The sequence below is a fragment of the Sus scrofa genome, chromosome 7 (genome assembly GCF_054392235.1).
Source record: "Sus scrofa isolate SSC_HxYL_T2T_F1_AM1 chromosome 7, Sscrofa_HxYL_maternal_Yorkshire_Landrace_v2.0, whole genome shotgun sequence".
Taxonomy (NCBI): Eukaryota; Metazoa; Chordata; class Mammalia; order Artiodactyla; family Suidae; genus Sus; species Sus scrofa.
In genome coordinates this window covers 63,075,405-63,096,842 of record NC_139389.1, presented here as the reverse complement: position 1 = coordinate 63,096,842, position 21,438 = coordinate 63,075,405, and the positions used below count along the sequence as shown (strand labels likewise).

The following is a 21,438-nucleotide window of genomic DNA, read 5'->3' as shown; positions in this document are numbered from 1 at the left end:
ACATCGGCCCTGGGGCCTCTGGCCATCCTGGGGGTAGGGGGGTGGGGTGGGGCGGAGGCCCCAGGGTGGTTGGGGTCAGGCCAGGTGGCTTCCAGTTGTCCCAGAGGCTTATAGCACGTCCTTTGCCTGGCCCCCACTCAGGCGGCCTGGGGTCCGGGAGCGGTATTGTTTTCCTTCGGTGTTTGGCCAGGGCACAGAGTCTGAAATGGCTGCAGGGGCTAAAACCAGGTTCCTGGACCCAGAAGCTGTTTTATGCAGTTCTCTGCATTCACAGAGAAGGATGGAAGGGCCATACTCCTGAAGACCAGAGAGCCTGCGAGTGGCATTGGGGTGGCTTAGAGAGGCCTTCAGCAGTAGTGGGAGGGCTGGGCATCCTGCGGGGGACCTTCTTATCAGCCCTTCAGGTCTCCCCTTTTCCTCTCGCTGGCAGAGCCACTCTGGCCCTGATCCACCCACCTCTTTCTGTGCAGGCAATGAGAATATCACTCATCTTCGGAAACCTTGAGAAGAGTGGGGCTGGCCCTCGCTATGAGGACCCAGGGACCCCAGAGAAGGTGACAGCAGATGGAGGATGGGGGGCTTTGGGCAAATGAGCAGACTGTGTGAAGGAAGAGAGGAAAGAGAGGGAGCTGATAACTCTGAAGAGTCTTCTCTGAGCCAGACACATGCATTGTCCTCTCAACGGCCCGATGGCCTGGATGTCATGGTGCCACTGTACAGATAAGGAGACAAAGGAAGTGACCTGCCTACCCTGGGGAGACATTTGGAGGAGATGAAGGAGAGAATTAGACCATGAGGCTGAAAGCTGGGCCTCTGTTCCACGTGGAGAGAAAAAGAGAAACAATGGAATCCCGAATCTCAGCATCCCATGACCATTTCTGCTGCACTAGCCAAGGGCTCGTTGGTTCTCACTGAGCTGGGTCTCTGAGTCCTCTTACCACCACTCTAGCCAGATGGGACGGTGTGTTCTTGCACAAGGCCATTTAGTGATATTTCTCTCTCTCTCTTTTTTTGGCTGTGCCCCCGGCCTATGGAAGTTCCTGGGTCAGGGATTGAACCCGTGTCACAGCAGTGACCCAAGCCACTGCAGCAACAATGCTGGATCCTTAACCCACTGAGCCATAAAGGAATTCCAGCCTTTAGTGATATTTTTAACATAAGTGCTAAAATAACTGAGAGCCCCGGTGAAAGTGAAGGGTATAAATATATTTGCAAATAATCACTTTGGCTTCTGAACTGGGGACCTCAGGCCTCCAACCTGAGTAGGTCTTGTCTAGCTGTTGCCTATGTCAGAGCCCAGGACTTTCAAGTTAGAGAGCTTATTTGGTTCCTAGAAAAAGTGGAATGAAGAGTGACAGCAGGTGCTTTTACTCAAGTGATACCCAACCAAAGGGGCTGCCACTCATAGAGATTGCAGTATGAATGATACCCGTCCAGTTGCTCAGTGCACAACCTGTGCAGCTGTATTGGTGATCTTGGACATAACTTTCCTGGACAAGGATGGGTGAAAATACACCTGAGAAGCACAGAGATAACAGAGCCAACGGATGCTCTGAACCCTGCAAAGGCATAGTATCAATCAAGATGAACAGACTTGAGTAAATCCACTAACTTTCTGGTATATCACAATTGATAGAAGGATTATAAGAGCATATTTATCAATTTTGAGTTGCTCTAAAACCAAACATGATTAAATCAAAAGTATGTTACAGTTATTTATAGTATCAAGTCTTTCATATTTTTAAAAGTTGATGTTGAATGTAACTTTAATATCCTGCCTCTTTTTTTTTTTTTTTTTTTTTTTTGTCTTTTTGCCATTTCTTGGGCCACTTCCATGGCATATGGAGGTTCCCAGGCTAGGGGTTGAATTGGAGCTGTAGCCACTGGCCTACACCACAGCCACAGCAACGTGAAATCCGAGCCACGTCTGCAACCTACACCACAGCTCAAGGCAATGCCGGATCCTTAACCCACTGAACAAGGCCAGGGATCTAACTCCACAACCTCATAGTTCCTAGTCGGATTCATTAACCACTGTGCCAAGACAAGAACTCCAATATCCTGCCTCTTCAATTCAGTTAATTGTCTGTTATGATCTACCCATGAAGGAGTTCCCATTGTGGTGCAGCAGAAATGAATCTGACTAGTAACCATGAGGATGCAGATTTGATCCCTGGCCTCGCTCAATAGGTTAAAGATCAGTGTTGCTGTGAGCTGTGGTGTAGGTTGCAGACATGGCTCGGATCCTGTGTTGCTGTGGCTGTGGTGTAGGCCAGCAGCTGCAGCTCTGATTCAACCCTTAGCCTGGGAACTTCCATATGCTCTGGGTGTGGCCCTAAAAAGCTAAAATAAATGAATGAATGAATAAATAAAGAAATCTGCCCATGTACTTCTTAAGTCAAGATGGTGTGATGGTATAATTTGCAGTTTTCACTTGTAACCCTGTATTTTCACTTGCTTTGAAAGCATTTCTCCCATCCTCCAGGGATAAGGTTTCACTGGAATTAAAACATCACCCCATTGGGGGAGAGACAGTGTCAGACCATAAATCAGAACCCCAAGTTCCCAAAGTGAAAAATACATCAGAAAAACAGAAAAGAAGCTGATGAGGAGTTTCTGTTGTGCAACAGAAACGAACCTGATTAGTATCCGTGAGGATGCGGTTCTTCACACACAGCACAGCAACTTGGGATCCGAGCCACGTCTGTGACTACACCACAGCTCACAGCAATGCTGAATCCTCTACCCGCTGAGCGAGGCCAGGGATTGAACCCTTATCCTCATGGCTACTAGTTGGATTCGTTTCCACTGCTCCACACAGGAACTCCCCACTTGCTCTTTAGAGATGACAAAGTTTTTGTTCATAATGAGTGGGATGATCGATGGGGAAGGGGAATGGGTCAGAGGCTCAGAGAGGATCCTGTCTTCACAGCAGTACTTCTCAGCTCTGCCTGCGCATTGGAGTTACCTGGGAGCTTAGAAAAAGAACCCAGTGCCAGACCCATTCCAATCAGAATCTGTGGGGGTGGGACCCAGGCATCAGAATTTCTTAAAGCTGAGAACCACTACCTTTGACCCTATTTATAAATGAAGCAGTGGAGGCTTGTCTGTGTCCAGTTGTACCAACTCCAATTCTACAGCTGCTTACATTCTGGTTCTCCTGAGGTCTGGTTTCTAGCTCTTTTATTTTATTATTATTTTTTTATTTGTCTTTTTTTTGTCTTTGTAGGGCCACACCCGTGGCATATGGAGGTTCCCAGGCTAGGGGTCTAATCGGAGCTGTAGCCTACACCACAGCCACAGCAACGCGGGATCTGAGCTGAGTCTTTGACCTACACCACAGCTCATGCACGACGCTGGATCCTTAACTCACTGAATGAGGCCAGGGATCGAACCTGCATCTTCATGGTTCCTAGTCAGATTCGTTAACCACCATGACAGGAACTCCGGGTTTCTAGCTCCTTGAAGTCTGTTTTTCTATTTATGTATTTACTTATTTGGGGTCTGCACCTATGGCCCACAGAAGTTCCTGGGTCAGGGATTGTACCCAAACCACAGCAGTGACATGAGCCACAGCAGTGGCAATGCCAAGTCTTTAACCTGCTGAGCCACCAGGGAACTCCAGCAACTGGTTTTTATGTTGAAGAAGGAGTTTTTTATTTAGCTGAGTGTGTTAAACAGCAAAGAACTCAATTCTTGATTGGATTCCCTTAGTGGAGTTAGGCAAATCTCTGAAACTCTTTCTTTTTTGTCTTCTTAGGGTTGCACCCGTGGCACATGGAAGTTCCCAGGCTAGGGGGTGAATGGAAGCTATGGCTGCTGGCCTATGCCACAGCCACAGCCACGTGAAGTCTAAGCCATGTCTGCGACTGACACCACAGCTCACAGCAACTCCAAATCCTTAACCTACTGAGCGAGGCCAGGGATTGAACCCTCATCCTCATGGCTACTAGTTGGGTTCATTAGCACTGAGCCACCACAGAGATTCCTATGATGCACTTTGAAATGGGGATGATTACCAAGCTTTCAGAGCAGCCTGGGAAGAAACTGTGGGAAAGAGAGTCCTTTAGAAAGACAATGATTTGAGAAAAGCTGTCCTTTACAGCAGATTAGTTAAGGTCCATTGTCACCTACTTCTAATTTCAGAGGTGCCAGGACACGAGCCCTGCTGTGTGACTTCTGATACCATGGTTACATTTTCGCTTCAGGTATCAGGTTGGGGAAGGAGTTGCTAAGAATGGAGAGAGGTGTCAGAAGATCCTAACCAAGGACAAGGGGGTTCTGGTCCTGGCTGCTGCCCCCATCCCAGAAGTGCTGTTGGGCTCTGAGTCTATTCTTCATGAACCTGGGCTGGGCTGGCCGACACAGCTGAGCATCGCAGCACCTCACCCAGGATGGGTGCCCTGTGGCCCCCTGCCTGCACACCCAGACCTAGGGGAGGCAGTGTCTGCACTCCTGCATGATATCCACCAGGGGCGCTACTCATGGGACAGACAGTGCCATTGCCACTGCTGACGGAGGTCTCTGCACCCTGCTTGCTGAGATCTCCAGGTTTTCATCAGAGGCAGCCTCTCCCAGGACAGAGGCAGCCTCTCCCAGGACATAGGCAGTGCTCTGCTTTCCCCCCGGGGGTGGATGACAGTTAGGGATGTCTACCACCCCCTGAGGTCATCACGGCTCAGTGGAAGTACCGTCCCCTTGGTGGAAAGGCCAGGACTTTCCGAAAAGAGCCCACCTTGTGTGGCCATGGCAACCCATGGTCTCTTCAGTCACGACGCCCAGACATGGGCACAGGTTGATGCCCAAGGGGGCGAGAGTGGATAGATATGCGCCCTAGTGCCTGTTTATATAGACATATATTTCCTGCATAAGTGCAAAGCTCAGAGCATATCTATATCATATGAGTATATAGTATACCATGAGGTGTCATTTTATAAATATGTTCATATCTATACACACAAAATGCTTCTTTGGGTATGATGTAAAGGCATTGTGCATGTGTCCCAGGAATGAAGCCCTCTCACGAAAGGCCTGGGGTCTCCAATTCCTGACTTCAGACAGAGGCGGGGGTAAGGGCATGAGGGCAGCGCACAGAACTAACGCAAGGATGTGAGCTTGGAGGGAACTGGGCGTTTTGTCCCTCAAGGGTGGTGATTTGATGAGTTGAAATGTCCTCACAGTTCCAAGGTGTTCAGGGAGTGACAGGTAAATTCTAATCATCTCACTTTGGGGGGCCACCTCCAATCAGAGGACCGCCCCCTCTCCCCAGCTCCTCACTCATCTCACAAGCTACTGGACCCAGGGGTGCAGCACCTCTGGATCCCAGTTGACCTGCAGGCATGAATCCTAGGGTTGGGGGTGACAAGCACTGTGTCATCTTCAGGGCAAGAAGAGGACCCAATACCCCTCCCCAGATCCAAGCATGGAGGGGACTGTAGGGGGTCTCTGGTGAGGTTCACTCTGTAGGATGCAAGACTACCCCCTTGGAGTTTCCCACTCCTCAGCTCAACCTTTCTTTGAAGCCTCAAGTTTTATCTTCAAAATTCAAGCATACTTTACATTCCACCCATAACACAACCATGACCTGACAAAACCCAACCACTTCTCAATCACTTGAGTTTTTTCCTCCTAAACCACCAGGTAGAAGACACATTCTAGAAAGCTGTGCCAGCTTTATCCTGTGGCTGCTACTACATGTCACTGTGTACCACCCCTTCCCAGTCTGAGAAGCTTGAGCCTCAGCTGACCTTGGTCGCCTCCTCCTGACCCCTCTGCCTGCACCCCTCACAGCCAGTGAGGTTCTCCCCCATGTCGCGGAGCTTGCCAGTGTGGCCAGGGGGGCACAGGCACATGACCTGTCCCTTGGTCTCCTGGCCGGTCCCAGCACTGCAGGGCTTCTCAGCACAGGACCTGGCGGAGGCTGCCACCCCCGGGGAGAGGCTGAGCATCAAGAACACAGCCGCCTGGGGTGCAGTGTAGCCTCCAAGAACTTGAGGTCTGGGCCCGAGGCCCCAGAAGCTTAAAGGCTGGTTTGGGGTCACCATGATTCTGGGGACTGTGTCCCCGGCGGGGGCGGGGGGCGAGGTCTCTGACTGGGGAAGGTATCTCAGTGCACAGGGGGATGCCAGGGGTCCCCAAGCAAAAGGCAGAGGAAAATTGTTAGCTTCTGGTGCCCAGTGCCAGGTGTAGGTCAAGGGGAGGCAACAGCTACAACATAGAGGATGCACTTGCACCAGGGTGGGGGTCGGGATGCAAGGTCTAAAGGCGGGACACAGCAGACATGACCCTTCAGAGATCCCTGAACTGTGCAGGTTTTAACCCTGCACAAAGTAAACTCTGGGGCACAGATGTCATCAGCGGATTCATTCTCTCATCACACACCCACTCCATGGGGAAGGGGCGCAGGCAGAATTTCCAGCATTAACTGGTGTTTCCTGTGCCAAGGACAGACCATGGAATCCCCATATAAATGTTCCTGTGTTGTAACTCCACTGTGACAGCAACAGTCACCAATCTGTAAGCATGTACATCTGTAAGTATGAGGCTAAGTGCTTTTCTCTCTACATGTGAACCTTGTTTAAACTTCCCTGGTACTAGTCCCATTTTACAGATGAGGCTCAGAGAGGTTACGAAACTTGCCCAAGGCTGAACAGCTCATGTGCAGTGGAGCTGTGCTTCGACCTCGACTCTACACCTCTTAACCATCCTACAGTCTGAACTACTCGAACCCCTTTCAAGGCAAACAATCCTGACCATACCTGCCGTGGTTGCCTCTGATTCATCTGTCTGTCCTGGAGGGGTTGGGATGGAAGCCTCTGTTTGGGAGGTGGCGGGTTTGGCTGTTGGCATCTCTTCTCCTGAGTGCACAGGGCTTGAGGACTCAATTTCGAGAGGGGCCTCTGCAGGGCGCTGGGTCTGCTGGGTCCACGCGTATTCTGGGATGGCGGTGCTGATGGCAACCTCCAACCCCGATGTGTGGCCAGACAGGTCTCCGCTGACCTCAGTTCTGTCTCCGGAAGACACGGGAGTGGCCAAAGGCAAGCCTGATGCCTCTGGGCCCACATCATAGGTGGTGGTCGACTCTCTGCTCACTTCTGGGGCAGCTGAGACCTCCCTGGTGCCTTCCTGAAAGGCTGAGGTGCTGACGCTCACTCCCAGGCCTGAGGTTCCCTCCAGGTCAGCTTCATGGAAGGCAGAGGTGGCTTCAGTCAGATCGGGGGACCCAGAGGCTCCTCCACTGGCCTCAGGGGCAGCAGATGCTCCTGTCTCAGCCTCAGGATAGGCCGATGACTCCCTGCTAGATTCTGGGATTGGTGGTGCCTCTACCCCAGACCCGGGGAACCTGGGCACATCCCCAGATGCAGAGGCTTCTCCACTGGACTCAAAAAGCTGGGGCGTGTGGGTTACAGGGGGTCTCTGGCCAAGTTCCTGAGAAACGGTTGGTTCAGTAACACCCTCCACGAACTCAGAAGCGATTAAAGTAACTTCTGGAAGTCCCGAGGCCTCCCCACTGGTGCTCGTGGCTGCAGAGGAGTCCCCACTTATATCGGTGGTGACAGAAAAGTCCCCACTAAAATATGGAGTACTTGCTGGCTCGCCACTGGGCTCTGCCAGCCCAGATTGAAGCCCGCTTAGGTCCACAGATCCAGAATGGTCTCCAGACATGTCTGGTACTCCAGAATGGGCACCGCTAAGTTCCAAAGTGCCCGGAGGCCCTTCTCCTGCTTCTTGAGCCGTTGGAGCCTGGGTTACAGACTCCACCAGAGTTCTATCCACAAGATAGACAGTGGGAGCACTGAGGGGAAGTCCGCTGCCGTCATAGGCTCCGGAGGGCAGGCTGCTCCCAATTTCAACACCAGAGGATTCTCCACTGACCTCCGTTACTCCACTCGGGAGGCCACTGAATTCTGGAGGCTGAGATGTAAACCCGCTGGAGTCAGTGGCTCCAGAAGCGAGTCCACTGACATCCACTACCCCAGATGCGCCTGAGAGATCTGCCTCTCCCGAGGGGAGGCCGCTGAGTTCCACGGACCCTAAACCTTCTTCTTCTTTCCGGGTCGTTGGGGTCACTTCAACCAAACTGGTGTCCACGAATGTAATGCCAGAAGATTCCCCACTGCCACTCGTGGCACTCGAAACTAGGTCAGGGGTTCCGGATGGCATTCCACTGAACCCTGGCCACCCCGATGGCTGCCCACTGAGATCAGGGACCCCGGATGTCTCTCCACTCACGTCGGTGAGGCCAAATGGTTGGCCAACGCCAGAAAGAACTCCTGAAGCATCCCCACTGATGTCTGGTTGTCCGGAGGACAGTCCACTAAGCTCGGTCACACCAGATGTTGCCCCAGAAAATCCTGACGGCTGCCCACTGACCTCAAAAAGCCCAGACGTTCCCCCGCTGATGTCAGGAAACCCTGATGGCTGTCCACTGACGTCAAAGAGTCCAGATGTTTCCCCACTGATGTCAGGAGACCCAGATGCCTGGCCACTGAGTTCTGCTCCTGAAGGGTGCCCGCTTGCTCCCCCGCTAATGTCCAACTCACTGAAGGGAAGCCCAAATGTTTCTCCAGCGCCACTGACACCAATGGTTCCTCTTCCTTCTAGTTCACTTGCAGTGGTGGCGGTGACCATCTCCACCAATGTAGTATCCACGAGGGAGACAGTTGGGAACCCAGATGGAAGTTCACTAAAGTCAGGAAGGCCAGAGGATGGGCCACTTCCAAGGTCCACCCCAGAATATTCACCACTAAATCCAGAAGGAAGGCCACTTACTTCTGGAGCTTGCCCACTTTCTAGTGTTCCAGAAGGCATCCTGCCAACATCCAAGTCCCCAGAAGCTGACCCAGCCAAGTCTTCTTTCCCAGAAGTCAAACCACTGAGATCCTCAGCTCCAGAAGCATAGATCTCCAGACCTTCCCTTCCAGAAGGAAGTCCACTAAGGTCCCCTACTCCAGAAGCAGAGCTCTCTAGATGATCCTCACCTCCAGAAGGAATTCCACTGAGGTCCTCCACTCCAGAGGCAGAGGTCTCTAGATGACCCTCTCCTCCAGAAGGAAGTCTGCTGAGGTCCTCTACTCCGGAGGCAGAAATTTCTGGACCTTCCCCAGAAGGAAGCTGGCTAATGTCCTCTACTCCGGAGGCAGAAATTTCTGGACCTTCCCCAGAAGGAAGTCTGCTGAGGTCCTCTACTCCGGAGGCAGAAATTTCTGGACCTTCTCCAGAAGGAAGTTGGCTAATGTCCTCTACTCCAGAGGCAGAAATTTCTGGACCTTCCCCAGAAGGAAGTCTGCTGAGGTCCTCTACTCCGGAGGCAGAAATTTCTGGACCTTCTCCAGAAGGAAGTTGGCTAATGTCCTCTACTCCAGAGGCAGAAATTTCTGGACCTTCTCCAGAAGGAAGTCTGCTGAGGTCCTCTACTCCGGAGGCAGAAATTTCTGGACCTTCTCCAGAAGGAAGTCGGCTGAGGTCCTCTATTCCAGAGGCAGAAATTTCTGGACCTTCCCCAGAGGGAAGTCTGCTGAGGTCCTCTACTCCGGAGGCAGAAATGTCTGGACCTTCTCCCGAAGGAAGTCTGCTGAGGTCCTCTACTCCGGAGGCAGAAATTTCTGGACCTTCTCCAGAAGGAAGTCTGCTGAGGTCCTCTACTCCAGACGCAGAAATTTCTGGACCTTCCCCAGAAGGAAGCTGGCTAATGTCCTCTACTCCGGAGGCAGAAATTTCTGGACCTTCCCCAGAAGGAAGTCTGCTGAGGTCCTCTACTCCGGAGGCAGAAATTTCTGGACCTTCCCCAGAAGGAAGTCTGCTGAGGTCCTCTACTCCGGAGACAGAAATTTCTGGACCTTCCCCAGAAGGAAGCTGGCTAATGTCCTCTACTCCAGAGGCAGAAATTTCTGGACCTTCCCCAGAAGGAAGTCTGCTGAGGTCCTCTACTCCGGAGGCAGAAATTTCTGGACCTTCTCCAGAAGGAAGTTGGCTAATGTCCTCTACTCCAGAGGCAGAAATTTCTGGACCTTCCCCAGAAGGAAGTCTGCTGAGGTCCTCTACTCCGGAGGCAGAAATTTCTGGACCTTCCCCAGAAGGAAGTCTGCTGAGGTCCTCTACTCCGGAGGCAGAAATTTCTGGACCTTCTCCAGAAGGAAGTTGGCTAATGTCCTCTACTCCAGAGGCAGAAATTTCTGGACCTTCCCCAGAAGGAAGTCTGCTGAGGTCCTCTACTCCGGAGGCAGAAATTTCTGGACCTTCTCCAGAAGGAAGTTGGCTAATGTCCTCTACTCCAGAGGCAGAAATTTCTGGACCTTCTCCAGAAGGAAGTCTGCTGAGGTCCTCTACTCCGGAGGCAGAAATTTCTGGACCTTCTCCAGAAGGAAGTCGGCTGAGGTCCTCTATTCCAGAGGCAGAAATTTCTGGACCTTCCCCAGAAGGAAGCTGGCTAATGTCCTCTATTCCAGAGGCAGAAATTTCTGGACCTTCTCCAGAAGGAAGTCTGCTGAGGTCCTCTACTCCGGAGGCAGAAATTTCTGGACCTTCCCCAGAAGGAAGTCTGCTGAGGTCCTCTACTCCGGAGGCAGAAATTTCTGGACCTTCCCCAGAAGGAAGTCCACTGAGATCCTCTACTCCAGAAACAGAGCCCTCTGGGCCCTCACCTCCAGAGGGCAATCTGTCAACTTTAGAAGTGCTGGACCACGTAATTTTATCTTCATCCCCTGAAGCCAGTCCGCTTTCCACAGGCAGGCCTGAGCCCACTGCAGAGGTGAGCCCACTGGAATCAAGGTCTTCAGAGGGCAGTCCACTTGCAATTTCCCCTGAGGGCTGCCCACTGTAGTCTAGGTGTCCTGAAACTTCTCCACTGCCTGTGAAGTCACCACTGACTTCAGGTGCCCCGGATACTTCCCCAGAACCTGGCAGCTCAGTCCTGCTGGGCACTGGGGCTGAAAGGGTAGATGGCTGCTCTGAGGGGAATGGCTCCTCTGAAGCTGATGGCTTCTCTGAGGGGAACGGCTCCTCTGAGGGGAATGGCTCCTCTGAGGGGAACGGCTTCTCTGAGGGGAACGGCTCCTCTGAGGTTGAGGGTGCTTCTGTTGCAGAAGGGCCTTCTGTGCCCTCCTCTGTTGCTGCACTAGTGGGAGGCCACGTAGGAGGGATCCCTGAAGGAAAGGAAGAAGAAAGATGAGCTGTGGATTTAGAAACTCTGCCCCATTTTAAGCTTGTGCCAAGAAGCTGAACTCCATTCCTTCCACAGTAAAACTTCTCTCTTAAGAGCTCAGAGATGTGTGTGGACATGTTCTATTTTTTTTTTGGCCACGCCCACAGCATGTGGAAGTTCCTGGGCCAGGGATCAAACCCACGCCACAGCGGCGACCTGAGCCACTGTAGCAACATTGCCTGATCCTTAACCCCCTGAACCACATGGGAACTACCAAACATTTTCTTACGGAATCTGAATTCCACCAGGGACCGGGAAACAACCTGCCTCAGGCTGTACTTTGTGAGACTCTAGGGGGTGCTGCCCACACAAGCCACAGAATGTGGGGGCCTGGCTGCCACTGAAGACAGTCAAGGTCACTTTTCACGTGCTTCCGCCTTATCACCTCATTTATCTAAAACTATGATTTTTAAAGTGTGTTTTCTGGACCATCTGCACAAGCAACACTTGGGAGCTTGACAGAAAAGCAAATTCTCAGATCCCATCTCAGTTCCACAGAATCAGGAACTCTGGGGTGGGACACGGCACAGTGTGTTTCTTATTTATTTATTTAGTCTTTTTGCCGTTTCTAGGGCTACACCTGCGGCATATGGAGGTTCTCAGGCTAGGGGTCGAATCGGAGCTGTAGCCACTGGTCTACGCCACAGCCACAGCAACGCAGGATCTGAGCCGTGTCTGCAAACTACACCACAGCTCACGGCAATGCAGTGAGTGTTTTAATACGCTCTCTCAGAGTTCCCATTGTGGCTCAGCGGTAACGAATCTGACTAGTATTCATGAGGATGTGGGTTCAATCCCTAGCCTGGCTCAGTGGGTTAAGGATCCGGTGTTGCCATGAGCTGTGGTGTAGGTTGCACACGCAGCTCGGATCTGGCATTGCTGTGGCTGTGGGATAGGCCGGCAGCTGCAGCTCCTATTCAACCCCTAGCCTGGGAACTTCCATGTGCCGCAGATGCAGCCCTAGAAAGCAAAAAAAAAAAAAAAAAAAATTTCTCCTGACTATGCTGATACTCTCTGAGTGTCTGTTCACTGGAACTCTTCCGTTTGAAGCTGGGAGGGCCAGATGATGTTTGCAAAAATAAACAGCATTTTAAATTCTGAGAGCCCCGTAACAGAGGATTTGGAAAAGAGAAAAACAAACAAACAAAAAAACCCAAACAACAAAACTCCATCATCCTAATAATCGAGGTCACATTATTTCCTGTCTTGTTTCCTCTGACTTTTAAAAATGACTGTCTGGGATTGTCCCTTGCATGTATTTTTCGGCTAATTTCCCGGGTGGAGAACCTGGGCACAGAGGGTCCTGGATCCCAGCGCGCAGGCTCACAGCGTACTCTCCTTAAAGGAGAATCCTGGAGGGTAGGTGGGGAGTTCAGTAGAGCAGTTGTGGCATCCAAGAGGCTTGATATTTATATATACATATCAAAAAAGCTCTGGGATGGCCACTTACAGACATGATGGAGCCTTTCTTCTAAAAATAAATTTAGGTTTCTTTTCAAAAGCAAAGCAGTTTATTTTATTTTTTTATTTTTTTGTCTTTTGTTGTTGTTGTTGCTATTTCTTGGGCCGCTCCCGCGGCATATGGAGGTTCCCAGGCTAGGGGTTGAATCGGAGCTGTAGCCACCGGCCTACGCCAGAGCCACAGCAACGCGGGATCCGAGCCGCGTCTGCAACCTACACCACAGCTCACGGCAACGCCGGATCCTTAACCCACTGAGCAAGGGCAGGGACCGAACCCGCAACCTCATGGTTCCTAGTCGGATTCGTTAACCACTGCGCCACGACGGGAACTCCCGCAAAGCAGTTTAAAGAAAAAGATATAGAATGGACAGTGGTGATAAGATGGTTCCCAGATATGGCTCTAATCGGCAAGGTGGTGGGAGACTGAAGCAATATTGGAAAACCTGTTTATGGGGCCGACAGTGTCACCTCTCACAGATAATAACTCCCATCAGTGGCTCCCAGAGTCCTGTGCCAAGCCACAGGTTCATGCCAAAGAAGACATGGTTATGCTTGTCCCGGTGAAGGGCAAGGAAACGGCCATGGGCGGGTGTGGCTGCCGGATGAGGTCTCTGGGCCAGAATCCCACCTGCTCCACCCACATGCCCTCATCTTTGGGTTTTCCGCTTCCAGAGGAGCACCCGATGTGGCCAAGTTGCTTGGGAACTGTGTGCATTGCTTGAGTATCTGGATGAATTCATGGGAAGCGCTGATATATTCCTTTTTTCAAATCCATGTGCCCCTTGGCCAGCTGACTTGCCCAGACGCACACTCACGACTGTGCCCTGCTTTAATGCAGCCTTACCCAAGCTGGGCCGAGGCAAAAATGGCCCTGTGGTCAGATGCATCTGGAACTCTTGCCCCCTCTGCCTTACAGTGCATATTAGCATTTCCAAGGCTCTGAAAAGATTGCGGGGGTGGGGGGTAGCTTGCTAATCATTCTGGAAGCCAGCATTTCCCAAACCTTATGGGTAGAAAACACTTTTTCTTCTCTTTTCTCTTTTTTGTCTTTTTTTTAAGGGCTACTTCTGAGGCATATGGAGGTTCCCAGGCAAGGGGTCAAATTGGAGCTGCAGCTGCCAGCCTAAGCCACAGCCACAGCCACAGCCATGCCAGACCCAAGCTGGGTCTGTGACGTACAGCATAGCTCATGGCAACGCCGGATCCCAGACCCACTGAGCGAGGTTGGGGATCGAACCCGCCTCCTCATGGATACGAGTCGGGTTCGTCACCGCTGAGCCATAAAAGGAACGCCTAGAAAACACTTTTCCCAACAGAGTTTGGGGACTGTTGCTTTCATCCCATCAAGTCCCAACTGATTTCATCACGAGAGAGGCTGCTCGGGAAATGCTGGCTGGGGATACCTGGGCCGGAAGAGGGACAGAGGAGGAGCAAGGCAAGGAGAGAGGTCACAGTCAGACTGCTAACAGCACCCCCTACCCCAGGTCATTTCCTCTCTACTCCTTTCCCTCAAGGGCGCCTTCTCCAAGAGAGTTTTTAGGAGGTTAGGGATCAGGGGTGTAAAGAAAGGAGCACAGCATATGTGAAAATCGTCTGATGGATACAGTGCTGGGCATCTGGGGTGTATAGATGGAAAAGAGTGAGTGGGGTGGGGTGGGGGGGGAGAGAGAGGGAGGGAAGGGGAGAGAGTGAGAGAGAGAGGGAGGGAGAGAATGTGTTTCACAACCCGAAGCTGCCTTTTCTCTCCCTTGGGGGTCGGTCTAGCTGGAGTGGCCCAGGTGGCTGGCGTGGCCCACAGCAGCATATCAACTGTTATTAGGGCTGGACAACCTGAGCACAGGTGCCAGGGAGAGAACACCCCCCCCCCCGGCCCCCAGAGCACCCCCTCGGCTGACAGACATGCCCCAGAGCCTGAGCCGCACAGACCTGGCAGTGGGGAAGTGCCCACTGGGGTGTAGACGAATTCCCATTCTGTCCGGTTTTCTGGCTCAGTGGTGAAGGCTGCGACTTCTGTCGTCTCCTCGCCCACAGGGACAGCAGCCACCCCGGGCCCCACTTGGGTAGCGATCCGTTCCTCTAGGTCTGGGAGAGAGGTGGGCGTGCCACCCTCCTCTTCTCCTGGAGAGGGCGCCACCGCCGAGACACCTAAAGGGGACATGGGTGGTGAGGGTTCCTTCTCACCAGTGTGACCCGTCTCCGGCTGGCACTCCTCAGGGCAAGGAGGGGACTCTGAGTGGGCCAAGCCTAAGCATAAACTTCGGGTCCTTCACCTCCCACTTCCCACCCCGTCCAGTGGGATGGCTCTGGTCCTCAATTAATAAGAGCCTTTTGCCGCATCTATATCAATAAGCACATACCATCAGCACTTTATTTCAGGGTAGTCTGAGGCACTTCTGCAGAATATATTACCCCTGCCAGGCTTTGTTTAAAGGTGTTACGGGAGTTCCCATTGTGGTGCAGCGGAAATGAATCTGACTAGTATCCATGAGGATGTGGGTTCGATCCCTGGCCTCACTCAGTGGGTCAGGGATCCAGCGTTGCCATGAGCTGTGGTGTAGGTTGCAGACGCGGCTGTGGTATAGGCCGGCGGCTGTACCTCCAATTTGATCCCTATCCTGGGAACCTCCATATGCCGCGGGTGCGGCCCTAAAAAACAAACAAAAAAAGTATGATGCCATCCTGGCACTGGAGGGGTAAAGGCAGGGTTCACTGACTGGGTAACTGTTCTGCTTTAGGGGAACCCACCAGTGGGCTTGATGGGGAAGGAAGCTGAACTTCTTGGCAGTTATATACAAGGCTGAGATCATGGAGGGTCAGGGATGGATGGCGGGGATGCGCGGCTGGGAACTTGCTGCGAGGCTAAACCTTCTGATGCCCAAGAGCACGGAGAGGGGTACGGGGGGCAAGAACCTCATCAAATCTTCTGGGAGGGAAGTGGCTTTCTTGAGGCTGGCAGAGTGGGACGGAACTTTCTATGAATTGGGTTTTATCTATTGATCGAATGTCTTTTTAGGGCATATGGAGGTTCCCAGGCTAGGGGTCGAATAGGAGCTGCAGCTGCCGGCCTATGCCACAGCCACGCAGGGTCCTGGCTGCATCTTTGACCTATACCACAGCTCACGGCAATGTCGGATCCTTAATCCACTGAGCGAGGCCCGAGATGGGCACCCACGTCCTCATGGATCCTAGCTGGGTTTGTTAACTGCTGAGCCATGATGGGAACTCCCTGAATTGGGTTTTAAAAGGTGACTTGGGATGTCTGGGACACTTGGGGATGCTCAAGATTTTTTTAAAATGAACTTTATTTTGAAATAATTATAGATTCACGGGAAGTTATGAATTACTGAGTTTTGATGTGTAATATATAAAATGGGACACAAGCCATTACTACCCTCTGCATTCTAGGCAGTGCATGGAGCCTGTGGAGACTCACACAGTCAGAGCCCAGCAAGGCCTTGGTCACACCCTCGCTCACTGAGTTATTCGTGGACCTTACTCTCAGAACGCTGGACAATTAACAAGTGTGAATTTTGGGTGCTTAGTGAAGAGAAATAGAGCAATCTGACATTTCTGATCACAAAAATATTTAGAAACATGAAAACGTGACAAGAGTGTACAAATTAAAACAGACTGTGTGTGAGTGTGTGTGGGATTTATTTATTTATTTTATTTTGTATTACTCAATGAATTTATTACATTTATAGTTGTACAATGTGTGTGATTTATTTATAACGAAAACCCTAACATTTACTGAGCATTTACTATGTCCCATGCACCATACCAAGTGTTCTGTATGCACTACTCCAGTTACTCCTTCCAGCAACTCTTTAAGGTAGGAACTATTTCATCACAATTTTATAGATGAATCAGGAACAGAGAGGTTAAATGACTTACCCAGGGTCACACAGCTACTGACCAGCAAAGCCATAATTAAAATTTAGGTCTGCCTGAGTTTAGAGCCCATGCTCTCAGTCATTTCTCTCTATGTGTCTCTGGGGGCACTTTATTCTTATTTCTTTTTAGGGCTGCACCTATGGCATATGGAGGTTCCCAGGGTAGAGGTCAAATCGGAGCTGTAGCTGCCAGCCTACACCACAGCCACAGCAACATGGGATCCGAGCCACATCTGTGACCTAAATCACAGCTCCTGGCAACGCCAGATCCTTAACCCCCTGAGCGAGGCCAGAGAGCGAACCGTGTCCTCATGGATACTAGTCAGGTTCATTACCACTGAGCCACGATGGGAACTCCTGGGGGCACTTTAGAAGGATGTACTTGCCTGGGGGTCAAAGCCTAAGGCCATGTTAGCTCCAGAGCCGCCCCTGCTCAGAGGGTGGCTTTTTCCTCTTTTTTCTGATGAGTGAACAGAGCTCAGGAGGGGCCAGGAGGGGTGAGCCCAGGGGAGTCACTCCCAGACAGAAGATAGGCTAGTGGAGAGGTGAGGTCACGTACCTCGGAAGCAGAAGGCGTGGTGCCGGGACAGTGGGTCCAGGAGGCCCGTCTGGTTGGGGTAGAGGTAGACAGTTCTCACGCCCGGCTTGTCCCCACCGCAGGCTGGCCTTGGGGTGACAATGGGGTAGCGGAGGCTGCCGTCAGCCAGCCAGCCGGCGTAGCACTTGTCCAGGCCGCGGCTCCAGGCAGCGTAGAGCTGGCCCGTGGAGGCCAGTGTGGCATTCTGGGATTCACAGAACTCCTGGGCTTCCCGGAAGGTGAACTGCTCCAGGCGTGTGGCAAAGAACACTTCCCCTGGGGGGCAGAGGCAGGTGGCAGGTGTGACCCTCCACGGTCATGGCCAGTGCACCCCTCTGCTCACCCAGGGGCAAGGCAACTGAGCTAAGACGAGGCGGTCACTTTCCATGGAAACAACCTCCCCTCCTGTCTGAATTCTCATCACACGTAGGCACCCCCTCCTCTGGCTGAGAGGCACTCTCTTGGGCACCCTGTGCTCCCCTAAATCACAGCACTTAATCACTGGGCACTGAATGCTGTGGACCTGAGGCCCCACCCCCACTCTCACCCCCACCCTGTGGGCCACTGTTGGGGGTTGGGTCCCAACATCCAGGACCCGACCCAGGTCCCTGTCTGACGTGGGGGATGGAAGTTCACATTTATTGAATACCTGCTTATCCCAGGCACTTGCCAGGCACATCTCATTTTAATACTCAAAAGAGTCTCTGCTATGAGCATAAATCAGCCCCATTTGACACATGAGGAAATTGAGGCCTAGACAGGTTAAGTAACTTGTCCATGTCCCACACCAGTGGGTGGCAAGGGACATTCTTTCCAGAATATGTGCATGTCCAAAATTGGGTTCGGTGGAACAGTAATTTGAGGAGTTAATTGAAATGGAAAGAAATGACACAAATCCAAATAAATGGTCTGTCTTTAAATAAGCTTGGGCGATGCTTGGTTAAGCAGAGTCAAAGAGGTTTTTCTTAAACTGCAGGACTTCTCAGAGCTTTTGATTTGTTTGCGGGCGTTGGGATTCTCTGTGAGGTAGATGGTGTTATTACACTTCTTGGTATAAGGAAATTGATTGATTTATCCACAGAATTCATTGCCTTTTAAAGAAACCAAAGCTCCCCTGCAAGGCTGGGAAATTCACATGGACTGTCTGGGAAGGACAGAAGGGGGAGGACCTGAGATAGAAGCTGGGAGGGCCTCCCTTCTTAAACTGGATCCTCCCCCCGCTCCCCTCCCAGGTGGGAAGAGGACTAGGCAGTTGGTACCTCCCCCTCCTCTGTGTCTCCCCATCAGCCCCCTGCCCATCCAGAGCCCAAAATGCGAGCAGGTGGCCTGTACCCTCGAGTCTGTCCACGTAGCAGTAGACATCATAGGTTTCTGATGGTGGCCGCACGCCGTAGGTCCTGACCCCAGGGGTGCTGTCCTTGTCACCCACACACGGAGTCCGGGGGCTCACAATGGGGTATCTGCAAGCAGACAGGAGGGGCAGGTGAAGGCCTGCTCTGGGGCTGGGGGACACGGGGCCCCAGGGTGATGATGGCAGGTCCCTCGGGGACCCCGGCAAAGGTGTCATCTACTGGCCGGTGGGATTCAAACCAGGAAGGGGAGGGGTCTCGGGGCCCCTGGGAGATGCCTGGATTTGGAAGAAAATTCCCACTTCAGAGATTTTTCTAGCTGGAGGGGACTGGGGGGCTGGGTGAGGGCTCTTTCACTATGTCTCTTGAGGCAAAATGACCAAGGACTTAATGTCACCAGGGGCCCACCTCCACCCTCTCAGAATATGCCTTGGTTCTGGGGGAGAAATTACAGGGGTAGCCATGAGCTATTAGTTAATGAACCCATGGTGTGGCGGGTCCCCCATCTGTGCTGGGCCATAGGCTCTGCCTTCTCATGGCAAGGTTTGGGCTGGGAGGGGTGCCCCGCTTATCTGTCACCTGACAGTCTGGTCCTGCAGCCAGCCGGCGTCACACTGCTCGTAGCCTGCTTCATAGGCGGCCTGGAGTTGCTCAGGCGAGGCGATGACAGCCCCAGTGCGCAGGCAGGCCTGCTGTGCCTCCTCGAAAGTCAGTGAGTAGCGGGAGGAGCCCGGGCGGTAATGGAACACAACCCCTGGGTAGGGAGGAGAAGGGAGAAGGAGAGACGGGGCAGGCTCAGGGCATGGATGGGGCACCACAGTGCTAGTGCCCATGGTGCCTGGCTCTCAAGCCTCTGTGGGCATGGAGGGAGCCCTGGTTCCTTGAGGAATAACCTCTCTTTATCCACTCCTTCTTTTCCTACTCCTGATCCTATTCCTAGCTGAGTTGTTGCTCTCTGCTTGTTCAAACTGCTCCTGAAATCCATCTCCCTGAGAGAGCCTTCTAGGACTCTTCTGCCAGGCTTGTCCCCAAAACTCCTTTCTGGGCTCTTCACTCCCAGGCTGCTCATTTGTCCCCTTACTCTTTTCTTTTCTTTTCTTTTGCTTTTTAGGGCCACACCTGCGGCACATGGAAGTTCTCAGGCTAGGGGTCAAATCAGAGCTGTAGCTGCCCGCCTATGCCACAAGGATTCGGGATCCAAGCCGTGTCTGTGACCTACATCACAGCTCACGGCAGTGCCAGATCACTGACCCGCTGAGCGAGGCCAGGGATCAAACCCATGTCCTCATGGATACTAGTTGGGTTTGTTACCGCTGACCCACAATGGGAACTCCTGTCCCTTTACTCTTTAAAACAAATGCATTTTTTTTCTTATCCTAAAAAGAGTAAACAATCATGACAGAGCATTTGGAAAATACAGAGAAGGATAAGAAAAAATCAAACTGTCACCGGCGTTTCTTCCATCTGGCCCAGGGTCCTGGGTTCAGAGGGTAGGTGGTCCTCCTGACAGTGGCTGCAAGAGTTTGTGTACACTGGGTGTATTTCTGGGGAGTAGGCGCATAGATTTGCCAAATTTCCAAAGAGGTTGGGGTCCACACAGCCTGTCGTGGGGCCCCTACCCACTCTGCCTCTCCATTGCGTTCAGCTGGATACACATCTGCTTTTAACACTTCCCTGTGTGACCGGCTATGTCCCTATGTCACAGCTAGAGATTCCCCATCTGAGTCTGTCCCAAATTCTTTGTCCCGTCCTTTGTTAGATATTCATCTGTCCATCGGTACCTTCCCTTGTGGCGGCCACATGGACAGAGGGAGGGTCTCTCTGGCCCTAGGCCAACCCTGGGACCCAGCTGTCTTTGGTGTTATCCCCACAGTTCTCAACAATTCTTCCTGCTCAACATACTGTATTGATCTGGGCAATTCAGGTTGAAATTCAGCCACCTGCTGGCTTCCTGGGGGAGACGGTGGATGGCAGTAGCCACTTGCACCTCCCCCAGCAGGGGACATCACGAAGGCCCTTAGGGAGACCACCCCAATATGTCCTTTTCTCCCTGGACTTCAGTTTGCTGACCCGCTGAGCTCTGTGGGATGTGACATCCTGATTATCCAGACATTTATGAAGCACCGGAAACACCCTCATCTCAGGACAGGGCTGGCTTCCGGTTTTTCTAGAAAGGGCCATACAGAACACATTTTAGGCTTGGTGGGCCCAAAGGGTTCTGCACAACTGCTTGATCCCACCATTAGAGCCCTCAGTGGCCACAGACAACATGTTGCTATATGGGTGTCGCTTTGTTCCAATCAAATTTGTGGACATTTAAAAAAAATTTGAATTCTACATAATTTTCATTATATATCACAAAATAGCATTCTTCTTCTTTTTTTAAAAAATCATTTCTTGGGCTGCTCCTGCGGCATATGGAAGTTCCCAGGCTAGGGGTCTAATCGGAGCTGTAGCCACCGGCCTATGCCAGAGCCACAGCAACGTGGGATCTGAGCTGCATCTGTGACCTACACCACAGTTCGCGGCAACGCCGGATCTTTAACCCACTGAGCCAGGCCAGGGATCAAACCCGCAAACTCATGGTTCCTAGTCGGATTCGTTAACCACTGAGCCATGATGGGAACTCCAATATCATTCTTCTTTTGATTTTTCCCCTCCACTGTGTAAAAAGGTTCTTAATTCTTAGTTCAAAGGCCACAGAAAAACAGAGGATGGATTGGATTTGGCTCAAGGGCCTCACTTTACCGACCTCTGTCCTGGAGGGTCAGTGCCGCGAGGGGCCCAGTGCAGCCTCTATTCTGGGAAGTGCCTGGTGGGGTGAGGAGGGTCCCTGGACCACAGGGACCCTGCTCTCCGCAGCACTTTACCTCTATCTGTCGATATAGACACTGGTTTCCACCCACGACTTCCTTTGAAGGAAATGCTTTGTGACAAAAGAGCCACACACACAGA

At 52.0% G+C, this 21,438-nt stretch overlaps 1 protein-coding gene across 3 annotated transcripts in view; it reads right to left on the bottom strand.

The window, feature by feature from the left end:
* The window catches only part of ACAN (aggrecan), a 69,734-nt gene that overhangs the window by 8,642 nt on the left and 39,654 nt on the right, over positions 1–21,438 (bottom strand). For 2 of the 3 annotated variants that reach the window (XM_021098299.2, XM_021098297.2), the window contains exons 8-12: positions 19,063–19,237; positions 18,467–18,594; positions 17,117–17,410; positions 14,591–14,809; positions 6,759–11,144 (exon numbers count right to left, since the gene is read on the bottom strand). In XM_021098299.2, coding sequence (XP_020953958.1) covers positions 6,759–11,144; positions 14,591–14,809; positions 17,117–17,410; positions 18,467–18,594; positions 19,063–19,237 — 5,202 coding nt within the window. The remainder of the gene's footprint in view (positions 1–6,758; positions 11,145–14,590; positions 14,810–17,116; positions 17,411–18,466; positions 18,595–19,062; positions 19,238–21,438) is intronic. The other variant, NM_001164652.1, reaches the window with a different exon arrangement.